We start from the raw sequence: 27,700 nt of genomic DNA on the forward strand, positions 1-27,700 counted from the left end.
GCTTCGCCGTCTGGTGTCCATTGCTTTTAAAATATCCTCCTCACGGTCATTCAGATGTTGCGCCATAATCACTGATCACTTAACGTTCACTTAACTATCACTTAACGTTCGTCCAAGATAATTTTTTTGATAGTTAGAATGAACTGTCAGACGTAACATGTAAACAAAGTAAGAAAGTCAAATCCATAATGAAAACAAAGTCATGCCAAACTTTATACATAAAAAACAGACGCGCGGGTATGGCCAGTAAATGAAAACGGAGGAATGACCAACGACAAGAAAAAGGAAAATAAATTAGTAGAATATAACCTCACGCGAAGAAGAAAGAGCAAAACCTATCTCAAGGACTTTAAAGTCAAATTCGAATAATTAATACTTTTTGCGGTCCTATCAGTACCATAGATAATAATACCATAGAGTATCAATCATAGATAATCTTTCAATACGAACGGCGTTGATCGAGTCTATGGATCTAGTGTTGTTAAATTTGGCTAATAATTTAGCTGTCATGAACCTTTAGCATTGTGCTTTGTATTGAAAACTAGTCAAAATGGGTGAATCTGATCTGATGTATGGCACGTCGCTGTCTTTGGAATCGATGAAAGTGATTGCCGAAAGTATAGGTGTTGGTTTTCTGTCAGACGAAGCGGCAAAAGAATTGGCGGATGACGTTTCCTATAGGTTAAAAACAGTAATTCAAGACTCCACTAAATTTATGCACCATTCTAAACGACAAAAGCTAGTCACAGACGATATCGACCACGCGTTGAAGATAAAAAATATCGAGGTAATGATTCTTTCATTCGTCTGGATACTATGTTATGCCTTTCTCAGATAAATTTTGAATCTACCCACGGTTGTAAATATTTACTGTTGAAACGAAAACAAACTATGTATGTATTCACACTTCAACCCATAATCTCAACCAAGTATTAAACGAAAAGGTGGGTCTTTTTACTGGTTCTCCGCCACCGGCCGCTGTCATCTGTCAGTGAGCGCAGTGTTGCCAACGGAACTATAATTATAGTACATTTTGATTCGCGTACTATTCGAAAAGTTACATTTTCGTCCGCGTACTATTAAAAAAGTATAGTACGTCAAAAATACCACAATTAAAAAATGCTATTTTTTTATAGTACTTATTCCACTTTAATTAATATATTAGGACCGGTTTCGTCCGCCTCAGTGGGACATTTTCAACGTTGAATTTAATTAAAGTGGAATAAGTACTATAAAAAATAGCATAAATAAGATCTCATTGTGCGATTTTAGTCAATGGACATGGTTTTGCGTTGTATACCTACTCTAAAAAACTAACGTGACAGTTAATGACGGCGGCCGGTGTTAGCATTTTTCGGTCGTAAGAGGTGTTATAATTAAGTAGGACATCGGAATTTCTCGAATTCTCCGTTATGTTTGTGACAAACAAAAAATTTTCATTTTCTCTACACGTACTATAATTTTTGCCGAAATACTATAATGGCTTGGACCGCGTACTATAATTCGATGACAAAAAGATAGCTAAAATTCAAAATGGCGACTGACAGATTACGATGACGGAGAACCAGTAAAAAGCACCGAAAAGGTTAATATTTAGGCATTTGGTAGAGAAAGTCAATTAACATTAGCAAGATAATGATGGCCAATCAATCAGATATTTTGTAACTAAGGTACATAATATGACATACCTTAGTTAAAATTATATTATTATCAAATTTATAGAATTTGACTAAGGTAAATGTACCAGTAGTTGACCATTTAAGAAAAAAATTCAACAAAAATAACGATTAACGCTTAGCATTACACCGAATGTTGGTAAAGCAAGTCTACTCATAATGGATCAAATGTCTTAATTAATATGACAAGACAAAAATTAAGAAAGGGTCTGTTACAAAAAATTTGTGTTCAATTTTTCAAGACCATGTTTTTGTTCCAGTAGTTGACCATCCAAAAAATTGAAAGTTCCAGTAGTTGACCACTATATGTTTCAATAGTTGACCATGTCTAATTAGGGGTTCCAGTAGTTGACCACTATATTTTTCAGTAGTTGACCATGTCTAATCAGAAGGCTTTATGGCAAATCTGTCATCAGAGTTGCCTCAGGGCTTCCTGTCAGACCACTCTAGCCCATAGCTACTTGAATCAACTTGGTAGCAATGGGCGGTTCAGTAACAAGTTACATAGGAGAGGATTTTGTTTGACAGCCAATCATCAGCTTTGTTCGGGTAACAAAAGGTGCAAAATTAGTGACTTCAAACTAAAAATACAAAAATATATTTATTTTAGCAACTAAGTACATACATACTACATAGTAACGCATAGGCTCAGTACTTACCAAAATAAAACTTAACATAAAAATCCTTAGATATTCCAAATAAAGTCCAATTCCGGAACTAAATAAACATTACGAGTTTTGCTTACTTGTGTCGGGTCATTTATGTGGGATACTACCGCCTTACATTCATAGCTAAGTACATCGGGTCGCTCTGGCCATTTCCATAGTCTCCCGCACTTTTGCATCGATGTAATAGTAGCTTTTACTTTAGAAATATGGACGATTTTCCCCGAGAAGTATTATAATATAATGTTCATTAATGATTTTCATAACGGGCAGCCATCGAGTTTTAGGCTTAAAGCTTTCATCACTAGACTTATGCCATTCACTCTCCGCTGAGTCTGAAATGTCAACACTTGGGTTAGAAGACTCGGAAGAAAAACGCAATTTCTTCTTGACTGCTTTCAATTCCCCCATTTTTTTCCTTCCTTTGCTTGCTCATTTAGTTCTTTCTTTCTTTACCTCTCTGCAGCTCGTTCTTTTTTCAACCGTTCCATTTCTTCTTTCTTCCTCTTTTTGTTTAGGAAATACTTCTGGCAAGGTTTACCGGAAACACTGGTGGGGGTTATTTCCCTTTTTTCCTTTCTTCTTGAATTTTTCTTCCCCTTCACCGGGGAAGAAAAAATGTCTCTTGAATGGACTACGAATATTTGATGGACCAGCCACGGGTTCACTGGCGATTGGAGACGAAGAATCATTACAAATCCTTATACCAGCCTTAGGTGCACTGGCGATTGGAGACGAATCACCATCACAAGTTGTCAGACCAGCCACAGGTGCCCTAGCGATTGGAGATGAAACATAATAATTCACAGTATTCCAGGGGGCCAAAGACATCATATCATCGGATTTCTCTTCTTGCAATGCCTCATCGATGAGTCTGACCGGGTCAGGTGGAGTGATATTTTCCAACTCATTTTTTACTTTTCGTCACAGTGCGAACAGTGACTTATCATCTTTTTCAGGTTCGTTGTTTTTGTGGAATGATTCAAGATTTTCCTCATCAATGTTTTTACTCAGGAACTCTCTCTAAATACCGCTTGGGTTCCTCTGATGTAACCATTGAGGGCACACTTTACGATTCTCCTGATACTGTTACAGCTTAAGGGCTCCATGGACAAAGTCCACATTTTCGGAAATTTCTTGAAGAATTCTTTTGTACTTGTAGAGGACTGTCGTTGGTGTCACAGCCCCACCGACACTCCCTGTTACTATGACGGTTATGCATTCTATATATGAAAGTATGGTGAAGCAGGCAGGTTATATAAAAAAGTATAGTGAGGTAGGCTGATAGACAATTTGCGGCAAAGCTAACGTTAACATTATTAATTATATGGGTACGTTTATAATGACCAAAGTAAATCCTCCGTGATGCCCTGCATTTTTTTTTATCGCGTCGTTATTTCTCGTAAGTTGTCGGCTATTGTTGGCCTGCTTCATTCAGTTGCTATATATTCAGGGCTCTAATTCAAGAAATATTTGTTTTCTGAAGAAAAAATACACAAACCCGTTGCTGAAAAAATAAAAAATAAAAGTTGACGCCTAGCTCATATACTGGACAGAACCACCCTAGACACTTCCAATTAATAAATAATCATCGTTCCATACTTATGAATGTAAAAATTGTTCAAAACTAAGTGAAATAATTTTATTTAATTTATCTAGTAGTTGACCATCCAGGTCAACTACTGAAAAAGTATTTAAAAAAAGTTTGAGTAGTTGACCCCCCCACAAACTTGCTTCCTTGTAAATATAACTTAAAAATTATAAATGATATCGATACTTCAATATTATGACTACCCGTAATGCATTAACTTGATATTATGAAGTCAAAAACATTAAATTGCCATATGCTTACATCCACTGATATCCTTAACAATTTACTTAAGAAATTAAAAATAAAATGCTTACGGCGTGATGTGTTGTTTTTAAATAGCTGCTATGACGCTCTTATGACATATGGTGATGTGTTAGTTCCTCAATCCGACCACAGATGGCTTCACTTGTCTCAACTTTACAATTTAGACGATCCCGTGTCTACGTTTCTTATTTTGGGCATTTTATTGAAAAAAGGTCAACTACTGGTACATTTACCTTACATATTATATACCACATTGTAAGTAAGATAGTTCGGACGGTTAACAAGAGAATGCAGGAGGAGGGTCGCGTGTACAAACCAATATGACAGAAGCAATTTAAACATTGTTGGCTATGGCGACCATAACAATATACAAATTAGCCACGTCTATGAAGTAATGGTATCTGTGTACATGCATACATCACCATGTTCAATCCTAAGAGAATCATCCGACTTCCACAGAGTGGACATTGTATAAACAGATTTTTTTGTTTTTACGAGAAATGAATGTAAGCCACTTGCTCAACTTAATAGGTCCATTCTCTGGGTCCAAACTACATGTGTATTTGCTAGACCCGAGATTATGCCTCGTTTACATGATTCACTGTTGAAGATCATCGCGGAGGAATTATCCCCAGTGACTCATGTAAATACACATTCATCAACGAATCATCGAAAGTGATCATCCGGAATCAAAAGTGAATGAAGTTCAACTGGTTCTACTTTTTGATCAATATGGATGATTCCAAAAATGCTACGCATGCGCACCCATGCTGCTGCCCACGCCACGCATACACACTGCGCCCCTGAGTACTGTCATCATATTCTCCATGATATTACATTGCATTACCCATGGTTTTATCTACCAACGCCTCTTTCTCTCCTCTTCTCTATTCCTCTTTCTTGCAATGAAATTTCTGCATTTTTCGCATTGTTTGAATTCCAACCTGCACTGCAATAATTTCACGCAACGCTATTTTGGAATGAATTGAGTATTTCACTTTCGGTGACACGTGTAAACAAAAAGTGAATACCTGCGGATGATCATCCGCAGTGACTCATCTAAATGAGCCTTTAGAAATCAAAACTCACGACATTTTAAGTTGACATGTTCCTGGTTGGCCATCGTGGGTCGCTGTACGCTTTGTACGGGGGTTCAAACATCTTACAGTCATATTACAAATTAGCGCCGCTTCAGATGGCTGGGCTGATAACTGAAATTTTGGAAGCTTTTGGCAAATAAAGACTTAGTCGACTTCATACAAGAAAGAGGGATAATGTTGAGTTATATTTAAAGACCTTAGGCATTCTAAGATGTAGGAAAGCAGTTTAACGGCCAGCAGACTTGGATAGGGGCAGATGATGGAGGAGGCCGAAACCCACAGGGTTGTAGCGCCAGGAAGTACAAGAAGTATCTTACACAGTGTCTATTAAGACACATGTCTTTTGTAATATGTATTACAACTCATTTAGACTGGTTGACATATTAATCTGGTCCCCTGGCCATAAAAAGCGACCTTTACATTTTTCGAAAAGCATAGACAACCGAATGTTATAGGCAAACATCTTATAAATGTAAACATGCAAATTTTTTCAGTAAATCAAATTCTAATGGGTTGATTTTGTCTTTTTTCCATTCCAGCCTCAATATGGTTTCTATCAAATGGACTCTCTCCCGTTTCGCTTTGCTTCAGGAGGAGGCCGAGAACTTCATTTTGTGGAAGAAAAGGAGTTGGACCTGAATGAAATATTGGCCAGTTCGGCACCCAAGATCCCCTTAGAGATATCCCTGCGAGCCCATTGGCTTTGCGTGGACGGAGTGCAACCAACAGTGCCAGAAAACCCCCCACCGTTGAGTAAAGAAGTCCAAAAATTGGAGTCTGTGGATCCTATCACCAAGCTCAGTAAATCTAACGACAAAGATGCTGCTAGTGAGTAATTTTTAATTGGGTATCCTTCATATTATGATAACAAGTTGAAAGCAACAATTCTCTAGTTTTTGTTATTGGCTCTGCGATTCGGTGTGAAAAGTCGTTATAACCAATTTATTTACAGCATACTCTATTCTTAACATATGCAATAGGTACCACCGGAGCCTTTCACTACCTCCCCTGCTCCCCCCTTCTGGTATGACCATCGTGTCGATAATCCATAATATCTAATTTGTAATTCGAAATTTCCATAATTCGAGAAATAAGTATCGTACAAAATTCGAAATTTCTTACAATCTAGTAATTTGTTAATATTTAATAAATTAATTTTTACTAAAGACTAACGCCACGTCTTACGTAGGCGAAGTCGATGCGAACGCAATCGTGATGTGGTTTGAAGCGTTATAAAGCGGCTACGTTGTCCTGCGTGACCAGTCGGCAATGAGTCGGCATCGCACATTCATCATGGACGGACGCAAGGGCTTTTTATTTGAAAATTTATATTTTAAATACAAAATTTTACAGAAATATCTATATCAAAGAAGAGGAACTAATATATATTTAGAAAGACACGTTCATGGAGAATTTCATCATTTATATGAAGATATTCAATGAGTATTCGCAGCGCGCCGCGTTCGTTCGCGCAAAAATATCAAACCAACTGATTGCGTCGCTGAAGCCCCGCGCCACTTGGCGTCACTCGCCGGGTATTATCTACACATAGGCCACTCCTCGTGCACTCCATGTTTTTGATATTTCCGTGCCGCGCCGCGTCGCATCGCATTCGCATTAACTTCGCCCACGTAAGACGCCGCGCTGCGTAAACAGTACAACTTTTACAGTTTATTCAAAATCAATAAAAAAATAATTTTTTAACCACTTCCCAGTTTTATTTTGGTGAGAAAGTTGTTTTTCACATTAAATTAACACTTTTTTACAATATTTAAAATTTTATGAAAAATGTCAAATTTTCTTTTAACGTTTTATTATAAATTGTTTACAAGTTTTTTTACTTTTTATCACAACAAATATGTAGGTTTATGTTTTAAATTTTACGGAAATAATAAAGTCTTTTTGGTATGGTAAATTTTGAAAAATTCAATACACAACCCTACATCACAATCTCGTCTCATTCCGTATTCGTTTGTCGTTTTCATTCATATGTGAGCAGCATACTTTGCACGTCTAGTAGGCTTTTCTTTATTCGCCGTAGATGGTATTGGTTGGTAACTAAAATGAAGCTAATAAGTATAAATAATATATACTTATTTTTTACGAACTTACTTCTAAAATGTGCTCAAAAATAACAAAAGTAACTAAATTCAAATTACAGTAAATAAAGCTTTTATTATGTCATATGGCTCATATATCACTCAAATACCAGTCAAAACAAATAATAAACTGTGTGACAAGTTGAAATGCGATCTTCCCGAGAATGTAGCGCGTGATAAACATTCCTGTCAAGTTGATAAAAAAAAACGCCTGAGTCAGACTAGGGCTAGTCAGTGTGCGAAGAAAACGTGTGCCTGAGTCACAGTCGGGATAAACAGTCAAGTGGTTAAGTAGGTTTGTCAGATTTCCGAATTATGATTTGAATTTTGAATTATTGCAATCAGCTTTAATTTGTACACAAACAATTCAAACGTAATTAATTCATAAATAATTGGTTACTAAATTGTAACAATGTTTTTCTTTCAGGTAAACCTGGCAGTGGTAAAATGCATAAATTACGCAACGTGGAAACAGTCCACGTGAAACAGCTGGCTACTCACGAGCTCAGTGTGGAACAACAGTTGTACTACAAAGAAATTACCGAGGCATGCGTCGGTTCTGATGAAGCGAGAAGAGCGGTACGTTCATCACACGGGATATTAAACCCATATCAATTCAATATATTATTTGTAATCTAATCTAAACAACACCCTCTTTGGAAATAGATTGACTATAAGTGGCAGTGATAATAATATGTACATTACAAGACTTTTTCTTCGTTGAAACCTCATGACTGAGGATCGTGACCCAGATGATTTCACCGCCTGACAGCCTTCTCCACGGCTTTGCTCCATCTCTCTCGGTATTCAGCGGAATGAATGACTTTCGTCTTGTCTTGATTTGGTCTGTCCATCTGGAGGCAGCTCTTTCTTGCCCCCTCCGACCTTTGACCCAATATCACAACATTTTTCAGGCTGTCATCTTCTCTGTAGGCAATATGACCATAAACTGAAGGGTGAACTTATTTGTGATAACATTAAAAATTGTCCCTGCCATTTCAGGAAGCTCTCCAATCTTTATCCTGTGATCCTGGTCTTCATGAAATGTTACCCAGAATGTGCACATTCATATCGGAAGGCGTCAAAGTCAACGTTGTTCAAAATAACCTCGCCCTCCTTATCTACCTCATGAGGATGGTGAAAGCGCTCTTGGATAATCAGTCTCTGTACCTTGAGAAATATGTGAGTTTGAAATTATTGTAGTAGTATAATTAAAATTTCATTTCTAACAACAGTTTGCCATCAATGATTCATCCCCTTAAGGTCAAAGAAACTTATCTTAACTTTTAGCAATTTTTAGTTACTTATCGTTGTGGACATATAAAAACATAACATTACAGTAAATGACAAAGAGACCTATCTAAAAATTCGCGGATGCAAAGATAGTTCAATATCATCTTAAGTCAGTGGAATGTAAATTTACTTCTCTTTGAGCTCTCCTGAAAGAAGAAAAAAGGGCCGAATTAAGACACATAGAACCATGCCTTTTGACTATACCTAAAGAGATTCACATGACCTTTTTTTGTTACAACCGTTGATAGTAGTTCCAGAATGGTTTTTTGTGTGGTAACAAAATATTCCCATTTGACGTTGACAATACTAGATCTTAGAATGTCCAGAATTGACATTTATGAAAAATGAAATATCTCAATTATTATATCATGTAAACTGTAGTAAATCACTTTTTCCTTCCTAAGCGGAGCAATAAAGGCCTCAACACAGACCACAAGTAGATATCTAAACCATTGGGTCCTTAGTTCAAACAAACATTACATTAAAAAAAAAAATCTCTACTGCTTTAGAGATGAATACTTCAGCTCTAATTAAATATTATAGCTTTATTTTTATTGTCTCTGTTTCATCAAACGTGAAATTCTCAACAACAAATTAATGACAATTTTTGATTATCTCTCTTTTAGTTGCATGAGTTAATACCTTCGGTGTCCACTTGTATCGTTTCCCGGCAACTGTGCATGCGGCCTGAGATGGACAACCATTGGGCGCTGAGAGACTTTGCGTCACGCTTAATGGCGCAGATATGCAAAAACTTTAATACTTCCACGAATAACGTTCAAACTAGAGTTACAAGGTAAAGTAAATACATATTCTTATTATTACGAATAAATAGATTATGTTGAAAAGTTTCAAACACATGGTGTCACCTCCGATAGGGGGGGGGGTGTAGGATGATGCGCTGGACCCCCCCTGATGATGTAAGGTCACGGTGATCGTCTGGGGACATGCTTATTGATTGACAACGCGAAAACAGGGCGTTTTATTGTCGGAATACATTACAGTAAATTTACAGCGTAGAAAATATTTAAAAAATACTAAATTTAAATTGGCGGGAGACGCAACCCGAATGACCATCAACCTTTTTGGAGAGTAGGTTAACTCTAGGCAAGAATTAAAAATATTACCTACAAATTCTGTCACTGAAAAATGACAAAAACAGCCTCTGGCATATGATATGTACCTGGCTTGTAGGTAGGTACCTTGGGTCTCATATTTCAGACCTTTTCTAGGTACATGTTTTGAAAAGGAGCTGTGCATTTCTTGGAATTATTATTACTGCATTTCTTTGCTTGATAGGTACATAATATTTTGAAATATCTAAACTACCTAGGTACAAAGACATATTTTCACAATTAATTAATCTTACATAATTTTAAACTAAATACATTAGACATTGAATGGCTTGGAATGAATAAATTTATAGGTATTTAATTATTATTATGCATGACTTTAATACAAGTAGGTAAGTGCTTTTAGGATGTTCTTTTTTTTACGCTAGGGACGAATTTAATGGCAAGGCTTCTGATAAAATTATTAATGCTGAGAAAGTAATTATTCTTAATACCCACGTATTCATGGAATAATACTTATTTAGTTTAGACTTTGTTGGCTAAGTTTCTAAAGGGTGACTATAAATTTTCATACGTCTAAGCTTACGGGCTAGAAATTTGTCTCGCAGTCGATCTGCTAATGTTTGCATGAATCCGCCCAATGTTGATTCAGGCATCATGGCCTTGGATCCTCTGAGGATGCCATGGTTTAGGCGGTAACAATGGGTTACCCGTATATGACGTCACTGTTAGGATTTATAATGTCATGGATTAGTGACAATGGGAAAGGGTAGTTGTAGAAAATGAGACTTATTTATTGTTTTATGTACTCATGTTTTTTTTATTTTATTATAATAAGATGGCTTGACACGAATTGATTTTTTAAAATGTGACATAATTTGGATAGGGGTGTAAAAGAAATTTTGACAAAATGTGACGTATGTTTTCATTTTCTCAGGCTGTTCAGCAAAGCTCTGAATCCGATTGCTATCACCCCTGTAGATCCAGCAATCGGTAAAGACTTGTCACCGGCGGATAAACTATCGCAGCAGAACGATAAAACTCCTCTGGCTTCTCTTTACGGTGCCATACATGGACTGTCAGAATTGGGGGCAGAAGTTATTAAGGTATAATTTATTAATTACATTTCATAAGTTACTGTCTATAGCAGGGTTGTCGAACCTTTTTACGTACGCGTGCCAAAATTTCCCATATATAATTTTTTGACTGACGTGGCGAGCAGTTTGTCACAGGAAAAAAATTAAAAAAATTGTTATAAGAATTTTATTTAAAAAGTTCAAAAAATATAATTTAGTTCTGAGTATTACTGTATTACTTAGTTTGGTTCTTTAAACACAAATTGATGCCAGAATTGGTCCAATCAGATAAGGCATTCTCTCGCTAGAGTGGTCTCAAGCATTTTGCAAATCGAACAATATCAGAGGCTCGTGGCCCGGCTTCCCCCGCTGCCTGATGAGGTCAGTGCGATATATGCGAATATGATGTGTGACGCATTAAACCTAAGGAGCGTACTATTTGATAGGTAGTGAAAATCGGTTAACCTCAAAATGAGTCTCCGCGGTGTAGTTGGTTTTTTTGTCGGCAGGTTCGCCATTATCGTCCTACTGCCCAGGCGCAGATCGAAAAAATCCCTACTGTCGCATGAAAATTCAGAAGCTTCCAAACTTTTTTGATTTATGCATGCAAGCTTGCAACTGCAGTATAATACATGTTTACCCATACATTTTCTTGTTATTGCCGTGATAATACTTACTGTCAACAGTAAATCCATGCACGTGTAAACGGGGTATTATTCTTGAAGAGTATCTGCCTGCTATTTTTTACACAATACGATTTGTCATTTGAGCATGAATTTCGTCGTTTCCGTTTGCTCATCGATTGATAATACTATTATTAAAAACCAAAAAAATTCGCATGACTATATCGTCCAAGGCCTGAACAAAAACGATGCATGAGTGCGAGTGAGAAAGTATTCGGCACCTTTACAATCTCTGCGACATGTGCTAAGAGTAAGATAAAAGGTCTACATAAGTGTGAGCTAGTTTCCAAAAGTATCGCCATCAAATCGGGGTGAAACACTTCACATAGTGTCAATAACTTGCGAGCTCGTGTTGCTAAAATTGCTATTTTTTGTGTTAAAGATAAAGTCAGTGGTAAATATTTTTAGTTAATTAAGTAGAAAAGATGGTTCTGTGTGTTGTCTTAAAATGTGGTAGCCGTACTGATAAGCAAGAAGATGGTATTACGTTTCATAGGTAAGTTGATACATGTTCGTGATAATTTATTTGTATTTTATTATATATTTTAATATCAGTGACCTAGTGTTTCTTTAAAATAACTTAAATTATGGATATCTTTATCTAATGGTTGCATTTTGACCGCTTAACCCGGCACCTGCCTCAAAAATCGTATGACGCACCATAACTACGCATGAATTTCATTATCGTCTTTGTTCTATACTAAAAAAAGCAATAAAAAATATGTCACAGCTCCAGTCGAGAACCCAAAGCCATTAAGATAATTTCGACACACTAAAAAACCGTAATAAATCAGTTATAATATCAGAAACACTCGAACAAACGAATGCTATCCAAATTTGAAAGAACTCACCGCAAGACGCCATTTTGTATCCAATAGTTAGAGCTCTGCGCGGTGTGTACTATTTCGACACTTGTGCATTACGTTCCCACGAATTGGTGTTACTAATTTTCAAGTGCATATCGATAAATCACATATTAATGTCTTCGGGTTGAGTCGTAAACAAATATAAAGGGGACCCTTTTAATATATTTAAACTACACAAACACTTAACTTATTGAATATTATTGATAAATTAACACGAACTCACATATTAAAAAAAAAACAAATACAATAATAAACCTATTTTAAAATTCTTTTGATGTGTGATATATTTTAAAGCAAGGTGACAGACATAACGCAACATCACACGTTGGGCACATATAGCGAGAGAGTTTTGTTTTTTTTGGATTTTTTTTAGAATTCCCGCATACGAAACATCTTCTAGGCTTATCGGTATTTTGTGTCGGTAAAATGTATTCTGGCAAATGTCCCGTTGCACTTTTGGGCAATAATCGTACGGGATTATCGCTAGTTGACGCTGTCGGCTTGGGCAGGGGTGCATTTGAAATTCTCACACAATATTTATCCACTAGTTGTTTTATTATGCAGAGTTGAAAATCGCCCAATGTTTTTTTGTCACATTTAATAAATTTATATAAATAAAAAGCATTTAATAAATATAAGTTGATCATGTGGAATGCGACCTTTTTATACCACTTGATCGACTTTCTCATACACGACAAGTTGCTAAGCATCATGTCGGACTTATCTACCGTACCCATATTTTTGTTATAATCTATAACACATTTTGGTTTTTCAATGTTTTCGCCAGTTCTATAGTTCACTTTTCCCGTTGGTCCAAATGATGCATCGTGGAGGGTGGATAGCATGTGAACATCCCTCCTATCGTGCCATTTCAGAGCCAAAAGTGGACTATTGTACTTAGCCTCGGTATCTCCCTTTTTCAGTTTGCTGAACTCTGGCATATCTTTACGATTTTTTCTCACTGTACCGCAAGCATTCGTTTTGTGAGAGTGAAGGTATTTAAAGAGCGCCGGACTCGAATACCAGTTATCACACCATAAGGTGTGACCTTTCCCGATATAGTCTTTCATTAGCGTTGTCACTACCGCACCGGAAATACCGAGATTTTCATTGTCTTGTATGTCAGTCCCTTCCCCACAATAAATTATAAAGTCAATAATATACCCTGTCATTACGTCACACATCACAAACATTTTTATTCCAAATCGATGTCTTTTGGAAGGAATGAATTGTTTAAAAATTAACCTACCCTTAAACACGATTATGCTCTCATCTATGCAAAGATTCTGATACGGTATCATCGTTTCCCTAAAAATTGTTCTTGTGTGTTCTAACAGTAATCTAATTTTAGCTAGTCTATCATTTGAGGCGGTCACACTAGGATCAGAAAAATGAAGCATTTGTAAAATAAGTTGGTATCGATTTCTAGCCATTATTTTCCCAAAAATGTCTGCATGCAGGTAAGGATCGGTACTCCAATGTTCCTCTATCGACGTGTGCTTATTTCGAGTCATCAGCATTGATACGGCAAAAAATGTATACAACTCCGGCACTGACGTGTCTGTCCAATTGTGTGACCGCGATTTCGGTCCGAGGTCTCCCGCACTGTACGAATGGTTAAAAAATGTATTCGTTTGGTTCACTATTTCCAACATTATATTTTTATTCAAAAAATGTTCAAAGAAAAAACATTCGGGAGAGGATTCGTTCAAGTCGTTCGATGTCACGCCAGATCGACAATCATTGAATTCGTGAACTATTGGAATATACGGGCCAGTTCTCCACGACCGCAAAAATTCAATTGGCTCGTCAGAGTCCGTATCGTCGACGTCATGATCAGTCTCATGCTGTTCCAATTCCTCTTCCGACATATCATAATCTGAGTCCAATTCCTCATTAGTACGCACATTTTCTTCCTCCATATTTACGCACTATAAAACTATGAAATGTTTTTAAAATGTTTAACTACAGTATTAGGGAACGCCAAATCACAGAAACCATTAAACTCACACACAATAGTTATTGATATCAGTATTAATTTTCACATTCACTAAAATGGGACACGGTAGACAGTACAAAAAGTATTTTAAAAATCACGGTAAAATAAAATCATACGTTCAATAGTTAATCATGCCAGTTTTAATGTGATAAGTACACCAGACAGCAAAAAAAGTATTTATCAACGATTGCGGTAAATATTCAACTTATATGCGATAAATACAATCCCGCGCAATGGCCCGCTCGGTTGAAAGTCTGTCGTATTCTGCGCAGTCGCGGCGCTCAATTCAAACTGATTTCTGTCGACCGGCAAAACTTGGCCGTACGAATTGGTTCGAAACTTTGGTGATTATTTTATATTTAGAACCAATGCTTTTAAAATATGTCATAGGTGGCAGGAGAAGGACAAATCAGGCCAAATTTACGTGAAAAAATCAGTCCCGTATGATAAATATGGAAGCGGTGACATCGATTTATACACATGCGCATTGCGAAATTTGCCTGATTTGTACAAGGTGTGTGACATCGGCGCCGGCCGGGTTAAAAATACTATATAACGTAAAAAAATAGAAAATTATATTTTAATTCTGAGCGTCTAGTGCGAGCACTTTGGGCGAGCACTAGCGAAATGGTCTATGGTCTCGAACATTTGTAGACGAATGCGTTCGCTCGCCCACAAACCAAACGCAAGGCACGCGGCTTCATTTAGCAATGCAACGGGTGGCGTCTAGATGTATCTATAGTCTAAGATATTGTCATTATTTTTTAATATTATATAATTATTGATTCGTAAAACTTTGATGCAAAAAAAATATTTTTTTTGAATTATTATTAATAATACCTAATTTTTTTCTCTTAAATATAAAACATTCGCGTGCCATAGGTTCGCCATCACTGGTGTGTAGAATGATATAAAATTACCATAAAACCTCGATATAACGGACTTATTCACGCGAAGGGGGGGTCTGTTAAAACCCTAAGTCTGTTATATAATAAAGTAGGTATTACGAATGCGTATGTTAAAAAATTGACAAATCAGTTTAGTTATTTTTAATTATGGGTGTTAACTCAACTATGTTCTTAAAAACAAAACAAATTTATAAACATAAATAAATCTTGTTTATACGTCAAAACTACTGGAGAAAGTCACACCACACGACAACTGCACGTAATACTCTATGACAGAGGGGGGCAAACTGCGGCCCGCGGGCCGCATGTGGCCCGCCGGGTATTTTTTTGCGGCCCGCCATCATTAATTGTACTTCTGATTACGAATAACTTTTTTTATAATTTAAAAAAAAAATATTGACAATAGATTAAAATCTGTTTAGTAATAGTACGCGATCCATTTTCAATAGATATTGTTAGTGTACCGACAGAGCTACAACTTGAGATTATTGATCTGCAGTGTGTCACTGATTTAAGAGAATTGCATCGTCGTGAAGAAATCTCCAAATTTTACAATGCCCTTAATTCAGACAAATTCGACCAACTTAAAGACTATGCAAGAAAAATGTTCGTTATTGTTGGATCTACCTATACTTATATGTGAACAAAAATTTTCGATCATGAACCTCAATAAAGATTCTTTACGATCAAATATTTACGATGCCCATTTACAAGCAGTTTTGAGAATATTAACTACAAAATTAACACCTGAATTTAAAGAAAATGTTAAAAAATGTACAACAGTTTCATTCTTCTCATTATTTTTTTTTGTAATGTTTGTTTTTCGTGATAATAAATAGTGTATATCTAAAAATGGTATTTTACTTGCGGCCCGCCGCTCATTTTGAATTCATGAATTTGGCCCTCCATCCAAAAAGTTTGCCCCCCCCTGCTCTATGATCATGTTGCTAATAATGGTCTGAATATTATGTACAAGCAGTTTTACTGTACTTACATGATTACCTGTTATAATACTAGAACTCTGAGAGCGCGATGCAGAACCATCTGAATTAATTGTCACACTCATCATCATCATCAGGGGCGCGACAACCCGGTGTGGGTCCTGGCCTCTTCCAACAGCTCCCTCCACCTGTCCCTATCCAGTGTGGCCGCTTTCCAATTTGGTACCCCCAGAATACGGCAGTCACTGGCAGCTCCATCCAACCAGCGAATCTTTGGCCTCCCTCTTCTTCTACGTCCTATTGGATTGCTGGACATCACTCTCTTTGCCGGTTCATTGTCATTCATTCGGTGCACATGACCTAGCCATCACAGTCTCCCAATCTTGATTGATTGAACTGCGCTGCAATCTTCGTACAGACCGTAGAGCTTAGCATTATATCTTCTCCTCCAATTGGTGCCATCCCTGATCGGTCCATATATACGGCGGATAATTTTTCTTTCAAAGATGTTCAGGGCTCGTTCATTTCGCAGAATTAATGTCCAGGCTTCCGATGCGTAGGTGAGCACTGGCTTTACAAGTGTCTTGTAAAGAGTGCTTTTAGTTCGGCGAGATATTATGCGGTACTTAAAATGTCTTAACAGGCCAATGTAGCATTTATTCGCAGACATGATTCTCTTGTTGATTTCTTCTGTAATATCATTATGTCGAGTTACAAGAGATCCAAGGTATATGAAACTGTCGACCGTATCAAACTTGTATGCACCAATATCTAACTTTGGTGCGACTTCTCGTGGTGTGACATAGACAGGCATGTATTTAGTTTTTGCCTCGTTTATTTGTAAACCCATTCTTTTGGCAGAGGCTTCTAATGCTCACACTTCTTAACAATAAACAACATTCCAGAGTTGCTAATTTAGCTCGACTTAGTTTAGGTGTGTCTAGACCGTGTTTTAAATGGTTTCGTTCTGGACCACTCCCTTTTTCCGTAGACTTACTACCTGCCACATATATAGAATGTACATTATGTATGGATACATTAGGCGACACAATCTGAGGTTTCATTATCGGCCTCCTAAAGATAGATGCCTATCTTAAGGACTTCCGCTTCTAAGTATGATTCTGTATCACTCTCAAAATCTATACACCATAATTTTAAATGGGTCCTAGTAAAACATCATGAATTTAAACATTTATAATTCGAATTTGGCCATTTTGTGGTCACCCTAATGTTGTCACCTTTTTGATCAAAATACGGTTCGTTTTGACAGGTATTTATCGTGCCTCGCGTGAAATGGATTGGTGAAAGGATCGAGACGAATATAGATGTCCCGTCAAATGCAGATAAGCTGGCGGCTGGCCACATAAAGCAACTGGTCCTCAAGATATTAGGCCCCGTTCTCAAAACGCTCAGAAATCCACCAGATCTCATGGACGACTTTAGGTAAGCAGGTATTATTTTGTTTTGGTTTTGCCATGTTCTTTTGCATGGACAGGCAGGCATTAGTACTTCAATCTGGATCATGATTAAGTCAATTTATTCCACGTATCCAGATTAGACATGTAATGTGCAGATTGAACATCTCGAACGCTTAGTTACTAATTAAGCATTCATAATTTGAAAATACTTCCAAGAAATATATAACCAGTAGAAAAAAAATTTTTTGAAGAAAATACAACAGGATACAAACCTACACCCCTCGGTATTCAACATTAATTTTGTGACAAATTTAACTAACAGTTTTCACAATACTCTCTGAAGCGCTTTCTAAATTACTTTACATACTTATTGAAAATCAGCTTTTGTATTTTAAATCGAAGTGTAAAAAATACCTTAATCACTCCAAATTTTTGTTATTTAGTGGTTATAGGTATATTTCTGAAAAATGTTTTCATATTATATATGTTCAATAAAAGAATGTTACATTTTTGAATCTTGTGAATTGTTAGTTGATTAAAAAGTTTAGTTATTAGTTAATATCATTGTTATTAGGTATGGTGCAGGCAATGACATTAATATGGACAAATCATCTGGAAAAAAAATGACACTCACTTTATTGTCGTGTCTGCCGAACGGCATAATCTGTTCTAACGCCATTACAATAAAGGTGATATTGCTATAAATTCCTGATGCTTTTTGTTGGGTCTGCTGAATGGTTCGGTTCGAACGGATTCGCTCAAATGAACATTGACATTAGAAACACTGCTCTAACACCATTACAATAAAGGTCATATTGCTATAAATTCCCGATGCGTGATATCGCATAATGGAAAATGCGTGACGTCTACCTATACATGCGAATGCGCGAATTTACTTGCTAGCTAGGTACCTATTGTATTGAGTGCGTCGTCCATTAATAATGTCATTGGGTGCAGGTAACTAAATTGATGAAACACATTGGTCATAATCCGATGGATGTGGAACGTCTAGTCGTTTTTGACCATTATCAACAGCCATAGTCTGCTGAAATCGGTAGCTAAAACCAGAACCCTTTACTAGCTCTTTAGTAATAGGTTACAAGATAGTGAATTCGTTGTGTTGTCTAATTGTTCCAGAAGAGAATATGGTTACCTAGGACCCACTTTGCATTCGTGCGTTAGCAAGGCGAGGACTGCATCAGGAACTGGGCCGCTTCTGTCCACCTCGGGCATATCGACAGCCTCTTTGCCCCCTCTCACCCCGCTCACTGTCACTGTGGTCGCATCTACGCCTGCAATCATCGCTCCCACGCCTTCCAGGCAGACTTACACCAGCAGTAAGGAATTCTACTTTATTGTGTTACTATTTTAAAGAGTTAATAGTGTATGTTATTCAGAATTATTCTAACTGATATTATTCAGATGTGCCCCATAAAATTTGGATCTGAGAGGTAAACGGTGTCATAAGTAAATTGTAACATTTTCAGTTGAGACAAAAATTTTAATTCTGTTTATTTACCATTTATTTATTAGTGATGAAAATTTGGGTACTTCATGTGTTGGGTGTGTCTGGTTTCACTTGAGGGTGGAAGGAGGTTCCGCAGACAACGTGCAACATGTCAATAGCATTTAAGTCATAGTTAAGAAAACCTAGAAATATGTACATCATATAACTAATCTTAAAGTGTATTTCAAACCTAAATTTACAGCAATATAATTTTTTACGATCAGTAAACTCGTTTGTGCGAACCGACGTATAAGCGTTTCCCGCAGTCCGAAGGAATGCTTACGTGTCAGGTTTCATCTGTTGTATTACAAGAATTAACAAGTAAATGGTGCATTTCTGCTACTTTGTAGTCAGAAATCCATTATTTAATTGATAACATTTGTGTCATAGTCAAATTTCGCAGACAAATTTCTAAGAAACAATCCACGGTATGGGAACAAAACAACGGTCAATCAACCCACGCCGTTTCTGATATTCCTTTGTCTACTTTTTCTATAAAAACAAATGTCACAATACAACAGTATCTAGTACCTTCAAATCATTCAAACTAATTACACGCTTCTCACTTCGACGTAAAATAATTTTCATTGCAAACACAATCTTTGTAAATATTATTTGTAAACTTCTCGTTGTACGATCTGTAATTGAATTTGTATTTTTGTTTGTTAAGGGATAATAAATTTGGGGCTACTTTATCATGCAATAAATCCTTCTGTTCATTCGTAACCTACCCATCATCACACTCCCTTACTACACACTTTAGAGGCCATCCGCATGTGGTTTTGAACTGTATGCCATACTAAACTTATGATTTCTATGCATGGAAATATATTGTCACTAACTATGTAAGTCTGGCAGTAGCAAGGGGCGGAGGTAGGCTGTTAAGATCCAACATAAATAGTGCACACTAAACTTTCAGTCATACTTATTTGATTTCATTGAACTAAGAATACATATTGTAGAATGTGCTAGTTATTTTTTAAAATTCAATTAAACCCTGTCATATCCAAACCACAATGTAAAAATCAAGGTTTCACTGTAATATATTTATGTTATTTAACGTTTATAGGTGTAACAAGCCACCCTGCTAGGACCGTAGTTGTGGGTCCATCGACGCCATCGGCCGGTCGCGTAATGGCCACACCGTCCGTAAGCGTGGCGCCACCACCCGCCCAGAAGTACGTGATTGTCACTCAGAAGCCCACGGGAGTCGTCCAACCGCCGCAGCAGCAGATTGTTGTTCAGCAACAACAACAACAGGTGGTGACTGCAGCCCCCGCCCAGCCACAACAACAAGTCATGGTGAGTGGGATTGACTTTCATTTTGGGAAGGGGGTAAATGATTCCAATCACCTTTCGCCTTTCGTAAATGGGACACAATACCACTACATTCAAAATTAGTTACAGTATAACCCCTATTTTACGTTTTTTAAGGGACTGAAAAAAAAATCTAATTGGAGGGAAAATGTAAAAGGGGGTATTGAAAAAAAGAACATTTAAATTTTATGTTTCTAAAAAAATAACATTTTATTAAAAAACAACATTCAATTAAAATTTTTATAGAAAAATCGTTCGAATGTCACGACCCAATCATTGTCAAGCGCGCGTAACTCGCATATTTTGAATATTTCCGACGTAAATCGCGGGAAAGAAAAACGTAAATGCGGGTATTAAATGTACTGAAATACATCGGGACTGAAAAAAATACACGCAATTGCCGGGAAAACGTGAATTCCGGGCACGTAAAAACGAGGTTATACTGTATTTGTATATTTCGTGAAATTTGTAATGAATTTCAATTATCAAAATATTTTTATTCAAAAGCATAACATTAATTATGATTCAACGGTTGTTAAACTCATATAGGATTATGTTTTTTTTCTTTGCTTAAATAAACTTAGCGTTCTTGCACATACAAACTCGGGGCAACTGCAACTCGTTGACAAATTGACTAGTTGTAGTTGCATTGAGATTCTATGTGCGAGGTCTGTAACAAAATATGCAAACGATAAAAATCATAGCAGATATGCCTTCCCTTTGTTCAGATCATTTCAAAACAATTTTCAATATCTTTCCATGTGAAATAAAAATGAGAGATTTAACATTGCCTGTGTGATCGTGCATGATTTAATAAATCTGAATTCAATACAATGTTACCTGTCAATACTTGATAGTTACTTCGACTAATTTTTTAATTAAGCTGTTTTGTCCAACAATAACTAATAAATGCATATTGTGTTTTCTTCTATAATGCTTGTTAAATTTTACATACAAAGAAATTTTTGCTATTAAAAATAACTCATGTGTTCAAATATTAAATTCAAATAATTTTAATACAATTGAGCCCATATCCGGAAAACGAGCGTTATCTTATTATGATGCACATGCACTCGCCAAATATTACTTTGATATTCTAACAATGGGTGGCAGTAGACAGTCCAAACTGACCACGCGTTGCACGTTGTTTATCCGTATACCATAATATCTATGCCGTACACGACATTCAGTCCAACCAACTAATCTGAATAATGGTTAAAAATGGAACTACTAGAACCCATATGGACGCCATATGGAATACGCCATTCCAATTGTCAGATTCTGTCCAGTTGCGAGTCTTGATTGGGTAGTTTTCGACTGTGGTTCCCCCATCAATTCTCCAGATAAGTTTGCGGCACTGTATACACAATTCGTTTGTGCTTACGAACGTTCGCGGCATTTCTATTTGTTATTGCGATACATATTTTTTTACTCTTCAGAGTATAAAATCTGAATCTATTTATTCTAAAAAAGGCGTGTCGACGATAAACGAATAGTGGTCAAAATTATAAAACTTTTAAAGGAAAGATTATCAAGAAAATATACTTTGATGTATCTGTCAGAAGTTGTGTAATACATTTTTTCAGCCGTTGAACAAAATAATTTTTTTTCCAAGTTTTGGGAAATAGGAAATAAAATCCAACGGGATGCAAAATATCCCATCGGAATGCAAGACATTTTGTCTTGTTTGCCTTTTGTGATGTCAACGGAGTGCTGATTGGTTAAAAAATATATTGGAATTTATCCCAATAAATGTTGGAAATGGACCTCCTGATGAAGACATCACTTCAAGTGACTCACTTAAAAACTTAGGGTAAAGGATGTTACCATCAAAATCAGAGTTGTACGATTATTTTATGTTATAAGGAAAAACAGCATTAAATTTGTTACCGTATATTTTATTATAAACATGGTGGTTTATCCAATAAAGTTTTTTTGTTTAATAAACCGTCTTCTCAATTAGTCAAACTACTTTTATTCATCAGAATTAAATATTTTCGATAACGGGTATCTCCACAACAACCAACTGAAATGTTTAACTGCCAATATCTGTGAACGCCTTTTTCAGGAAAATGCTCGTTTTCCGAATATGGGCTCAATTGTTATGTATATTTTGTGTTGTTCTTATTAAAAATTTAATATGTATCTATCGGTGCACCGATGTCTGAATACATTTTGATACCACCCAGTGCCCGCCGTTCTGACGGGAGAGGCCGGAGTGGTGGTACCTTTTTGCCAAGGCAGTAGGCAAACGTTTGAAGGTTCGGGTTATTATAAAGTGAATGCCGCCTTAGTTTATTCAGTCACTTGATGTAATAAAAAAATACACAAAACATTAAACTAAACAGATTGCGACAAATTGTTTATGTCTGAATGTCTGAAAAAGAAAGGTGGAGCATTGAGATAGAGGGAGACAGCACGTCACCGTACGCGCCCTTTGTAAACTACAAATTACTGTAGCTACGTTGAAACGTGTTGCGAAATTTCACTATTTTAACTGGGTAAAATCAGCAATCCATACCTATGTGCCTTTAATATCCTAACGATGCTAACGATGCTGAGTTATTCATTTTTTGGTATGAGATATTCCAAAAATATTACCTGCTGCCAATTATTAGATATTCGGTGCATCATATTTATGGTTCTTTAATATTTAATGTGTTTCATTTATACAATTTTTAACGATTAACATTTAATGTACGAATTATAAAACCACTGTCTCCACAGTTTCCATATAATTTCACTATGATCCTGTTATCTTTATTCGTAATTCAAATTGACATTTCAATTGTAGTTACGAAATTGAGTTGTGTTTAGGCGACAGTGGTAAAAGGAGTTAGCAGTTCCGTGGGCGGGGTGGGTGGCCAGAAAGTAATGCTGGTGTGCATGCCACCCGCCACCCTCACCCAGACGACAACAGTCAGTCAGGTAAATGCTCCGAAGGCATTTTCTGAACTCTTGTTGCTTCTTCAATCAGCTTATTAAATGCTTATTAATTATTTTTTTCTTTCAATGTTTTTTAATTTTTTTTTTATTGGGTATTCAATGTTGCTACGATGCTAGTCTGATTCGTCAAAATTTACAGTCTTTTGAACCATTTCTCTCTAAAAAATATTATAATCCTTTTAAATGATCGAGACATTCTGTTATACATGAATGATAAATATTATTTTGTACTTTGATTTAGTCCAATTTAGAAGTTCCTACCTATATTGTAGTGCAGTAGGTTTTACACCCACGGTGGCCGCGCGGCTTAAGCATTGGACTATCACGCCGTGGGTCTCAGGTTCGAATCCTGGGTCTGGCAAGTACACATATTGTTTTTCAATTTGTGTGTGAGTCAGGGTATGGACCTAATAGGTTGAGCAAATGGCTGACATCCATTTCTCGTAAAAAACAAAAATCTGTTAATACAAACCTCTACTCTGTGGAGGCCCATATGATATCAGACATGGTCAGGAAAAAAAAAAATATTAACATTTCAAACGAGTTTTTTGAGCTTGAGACCTGTAGAATAAATAGTACCTAACTATACATTATTTGTATATCTTTAAATTCATTATTTGTTGAGAAATATTAGTAACCATTTTTTATTTACTCAATATATTATATTCTCATAGCGATATGCTTCTTACCTGGCTGATTAAAGATGTTCATGCTCTTTTATGGGCGAGGAGCTGTATGAGCAGGTTGTTTCTATGATAAACGCTGCTGTGATTCTACATTTTTCTTTTAAAATACCCACATTCTTTACAAAATATTCCACCTAATGAACTAAAAATATGGGAACATATTGCTAAAAAACTACAAGTATTTGTTAATTTCGTACAATTTTTGTATTTTTATAAAGTCGATAAAGACAGTTTATAATAATTATATTCGAGTCAGGGTTAATCGATGGCGTGGCATAATCAGTCAATTAATTTTTGTTATGAAAATGTATGACATGGGTATCTTCTGTCTCATTCATTGTCGCAAATAGTTGGCATATGAGAAAAAGAATATTAGCGGAGATGTTTTTGACTTAACATTTTTGCATAATATGTATTTGCATTTAGAGACGTTCGGCCGTCTCAAATAAAAACAATGTATGGTAATCCAATTTTTTACATAATTACTTTTTATTGCATTTTGCATCCAAAATTCTATTTGGATTGTAGTAGTATGTTTCAAAATACTGTGCTTGACATAGATGGGCAGATTTCATGTTTTTGCATTTATTAACACATACCTGTTGGCATATACCGTTTTTTTACTTGACGCAGCCGGTTTGGCAGTCAACATTTTTTTTGCTTTTGTATTCATTCCTTTTAATTTCATCTGTTTTTTTTAATGCTTTTTTCACAATGCTTTCTCTCATTTGCTCCTATTTTCTAAATTCATAATATTTTTCTATACATTATTACCGCTTCGCTATGTAATTATATGCTTTCATTTTCTTTAATTGCTTTTGAATGTATTTTTATCAATGTCTGCTAACCTATAATATACTTTGAATGGGACGGGACGGCATGCAAGATGTACAGAATGAAAAATATTTATTGAAAAAATTTGTACTTTTGGACTACATTACGTGTCTAATATGATTTTACTCTAAATGTCATTGATCATCTCATTCACGCTTTCGTTGTTATTGTTACACTTAAGGCTGCGGCAAGATATGAGCCGAAAATCACAATAGAACATAGTAAGCTCCATTATGTTACATTGCAACTATGTCGTGGAATAACGCACCAAGTGAAAATAATGTGTTTCACACACTTCAGTTTATGTTCACTTTTTTATATTATTTTTTTGTTGTAACCACCAGAAATACAATGTTTATGAGTATTCATAGGCATTAGCTAGAGATACAAAGTACTGAATGTGACATTGCATTCAGTTTGATTATTGATTATAAGGGTGGATAAGAACACCGCCATTTGTTATGTAGCACATTAAAAAAAATATTCAAATATATGGGAAAGAATGCATCAAGTGCAACAATAAACTATTGCACCTAAAGAGTTTTACCTGTGATGTAACGTATACACAACTAAGTAATGTAATTTTTTAAATTACTATCATACCAATTCTAGATGTGATATTTTGGCATTGGGGAAAAATATATTTGTATTATTAATTTTTAAATTGAAATCGTGAGAATATTGAGTATTTGAAAGGTAAAACAGCACAATTTTTTTGTTTATTGTATCACAATAATTATTTTGGTTGCTCTTGTGGCCTGTCAAATTAGCACATCGAAATAATGTCTTGTACTTGGCTTTTTTTTCAGAAATCATCATATTAAATGATGTCTAATTCAAATTAAACTGGGAATTCAATATTTTTGGTCTACTGAAAGTTAGCAGTCACTTGTGAAGTTTTTCCTTTCAACAGTTAAAAACGATTGATTGGTTAGTGATACGAATTATCAGTTAAATAATATTTACACAAATTTAACGGTTTTTGCTACATATTTGTTTGTTTATTGGTTATTTATTTTTTTTTCCTGAAAAGTTAGCATTTGTCAGTTTGTACGTTATTCCACAAGTTAGATGTTAACACTGTTTGGCTCAGTATATTTTAGCGGCGGATCAAAAGTATCTCTTCTGTGAGTAATAATCATTTGTGATTTTGGCTTATAGGCTCCGGTATCAATGGTTCCGAAGCCAATTTTCATCGGCCAGGGGAACGCCCCCCCTCCCCCCGAGCTAGACGACCTCTCCCATCTTGCGTGACCGGCAACCAAATATTTCATAAATAATTGATTTTATAAGAAAGATATTCATAAGTTAAATACGAGTTGAAACTCCACGTGCCAAGATGAATTTCGAAATGCAATCTTTACCGCTTACCACACAATAAAAATTGATATTCCATTAGGTATTTTTTTACCAATGCTGTTTTATGAAATTCTTATTGGCTTGTTTATTTGTCTCGTTGATTACTGATTCTGTGCGTGTTGACTCTTATTTCACTACCAATGTGGTATATCTTTTCTTTTACGTATATGTGAAAAGGAAGTTAATAACAGAATCATAAAATGATTGCATTGGGAATTCACCTTCGTCTGAAGAACTTTTATATAGATAATTTTAAATACAAGTTAATAATTTTATAAAAACAATACATTATAAGTAACCGTGAGCATAATGTATGTATGTACTATACTCGGGTGAAAGCATAATATTACAACATATCGACTGCCTAATCTGCAAACCAGCTAACTGCACTTTTGACCAAAAATGAGATTTTGATGGCATTTTGTTATAAAACATGTTTTTTATACTCACACAAAATTTCAAACTCCTATGCTTATAAATAAATGCGTTATTGTTCTTCAAACAAAATAAAATGATAATAAATGGAACAACTCCGCTATTTATATAAATTTTCTTTATATATAAAAGGAAAGCTAAAATAGTGTATTAATTGATAGTGCAACTTATTTGTAAAAAAAAAATACAAAGTATCTTTGGAATTGTTAAATTCCGCTCAGTTAAATTATTAATTATCAAGTTTTTTCTTCCTCCTGAACAATTTGCCCAAATGGTGTTGGACGATTTGCAGGTTAAGCAGTCGATATTCTGTTTCTCAATTATTATTAATTTAAATTAGATAAATTTGTATTGTATAATGAATGTATGGATAACTTACGTACTGATGTGCTTTTGAATTGTTATTAACCCATTGAAGACAATATATAAAAGGAGAAAGAAGTGGGCCAACAGCCAGATTAAATTTGAGTTTACTAAAATTGCTAAAACTTTTTTATTATTTGCTTAATTTAAATATTCTTTTTAAAACTTGTGTGTATATTGAAACACTTGAATTTATACTTTTCTTTATTAAGGCTATACCTAAGTTGAGGCATGGTCTAAAAAGATCGTGGCTAGGCGATGCGCGGGTCGCGGGTGCAAATGACGCATGCCGAACGAAATATAATTTGTTATATAAATCCAACATGCGTCCATTTAATGTTCTGTTTATTGTTCTATTAGTAACAATAATAATATATTCATTGACATGTTTTCTTTTTAAAGTAAATGGGTAACGTTTCTATACATCTTTACACGATTTAAGAATTAATACCCCCGTCGCCATCACGAAACAAATTGACGTATTCACACCTCGACGTTCGCTCTCCAATTGCCAGCGAGTCCAAAATTTTGTCACGCCTATAGTTGAAAATTATTTGCCGTTTCACTGAAGTATCGTCTTAATAATGTAGATACATTTGTT

General features: G+C 35.7%; 1 protein-coding gene across 2 annotated transcripts; it reads left to right on the top strand.

Annotated features, from left to right (window-relative positions):
• Positions 1-474: 474 nt before the first annotated feature.
• LOC147072915 (transcription initiation factor TFIID subunit 6-like) lies at positions 475-26,911 on the top strand. 2 transcript variants are annotated; one of them, XM_085945887.1, is made up of 11 exons: positions 475-787; positions 5,836-6,124; positions 7,823-7,974; positions 8,398-8,577; positions 9,315-9,484; positions 10,699-10,867; positions 17,505-17,677; positions 18,790-18,989; positions 20,229-20,461; positions 23,294-23,404; positions 26,104-26,911. In XM_085945887.1, exons 1-11 carry the CDS (start codon positions 551-553, stop codon positions 26,194-26,196), a joined length of 2,007 nt encoding a protein of 668 aa, XP_085802013.1. In that variant the 5' UTR covers positions 475-550; the 3' UTR covers positions 26,197-26,911. The 2 variants fall into 2 exon arrangements, with proteins under 2 accessions (XP_085802013.1, XP_085802014.1); XM_085945888.1 differs by lacking the exon at positions 23,294-23,404.
• The last annotated feature ends 789 nt before the right edge of the window (positions 26,912-27,700 follow it).

Source organism: Rhyacophila brunnea, unplaced genomic scaffold (genome assembly GCF_057557595.1).
Source record: "Rhyacophila brunnea isolate RB1 unplaced genomic scaffold, BYU_Rbru_1.0 scaffold_19, whole genome shotgun sequence".
NCBI lineage: Eukaryota > Metazoa > Arthropoda > Insecta > Trichoptera > Rhyacophilidae > Rhyacophila > Rhyacophila brunnea.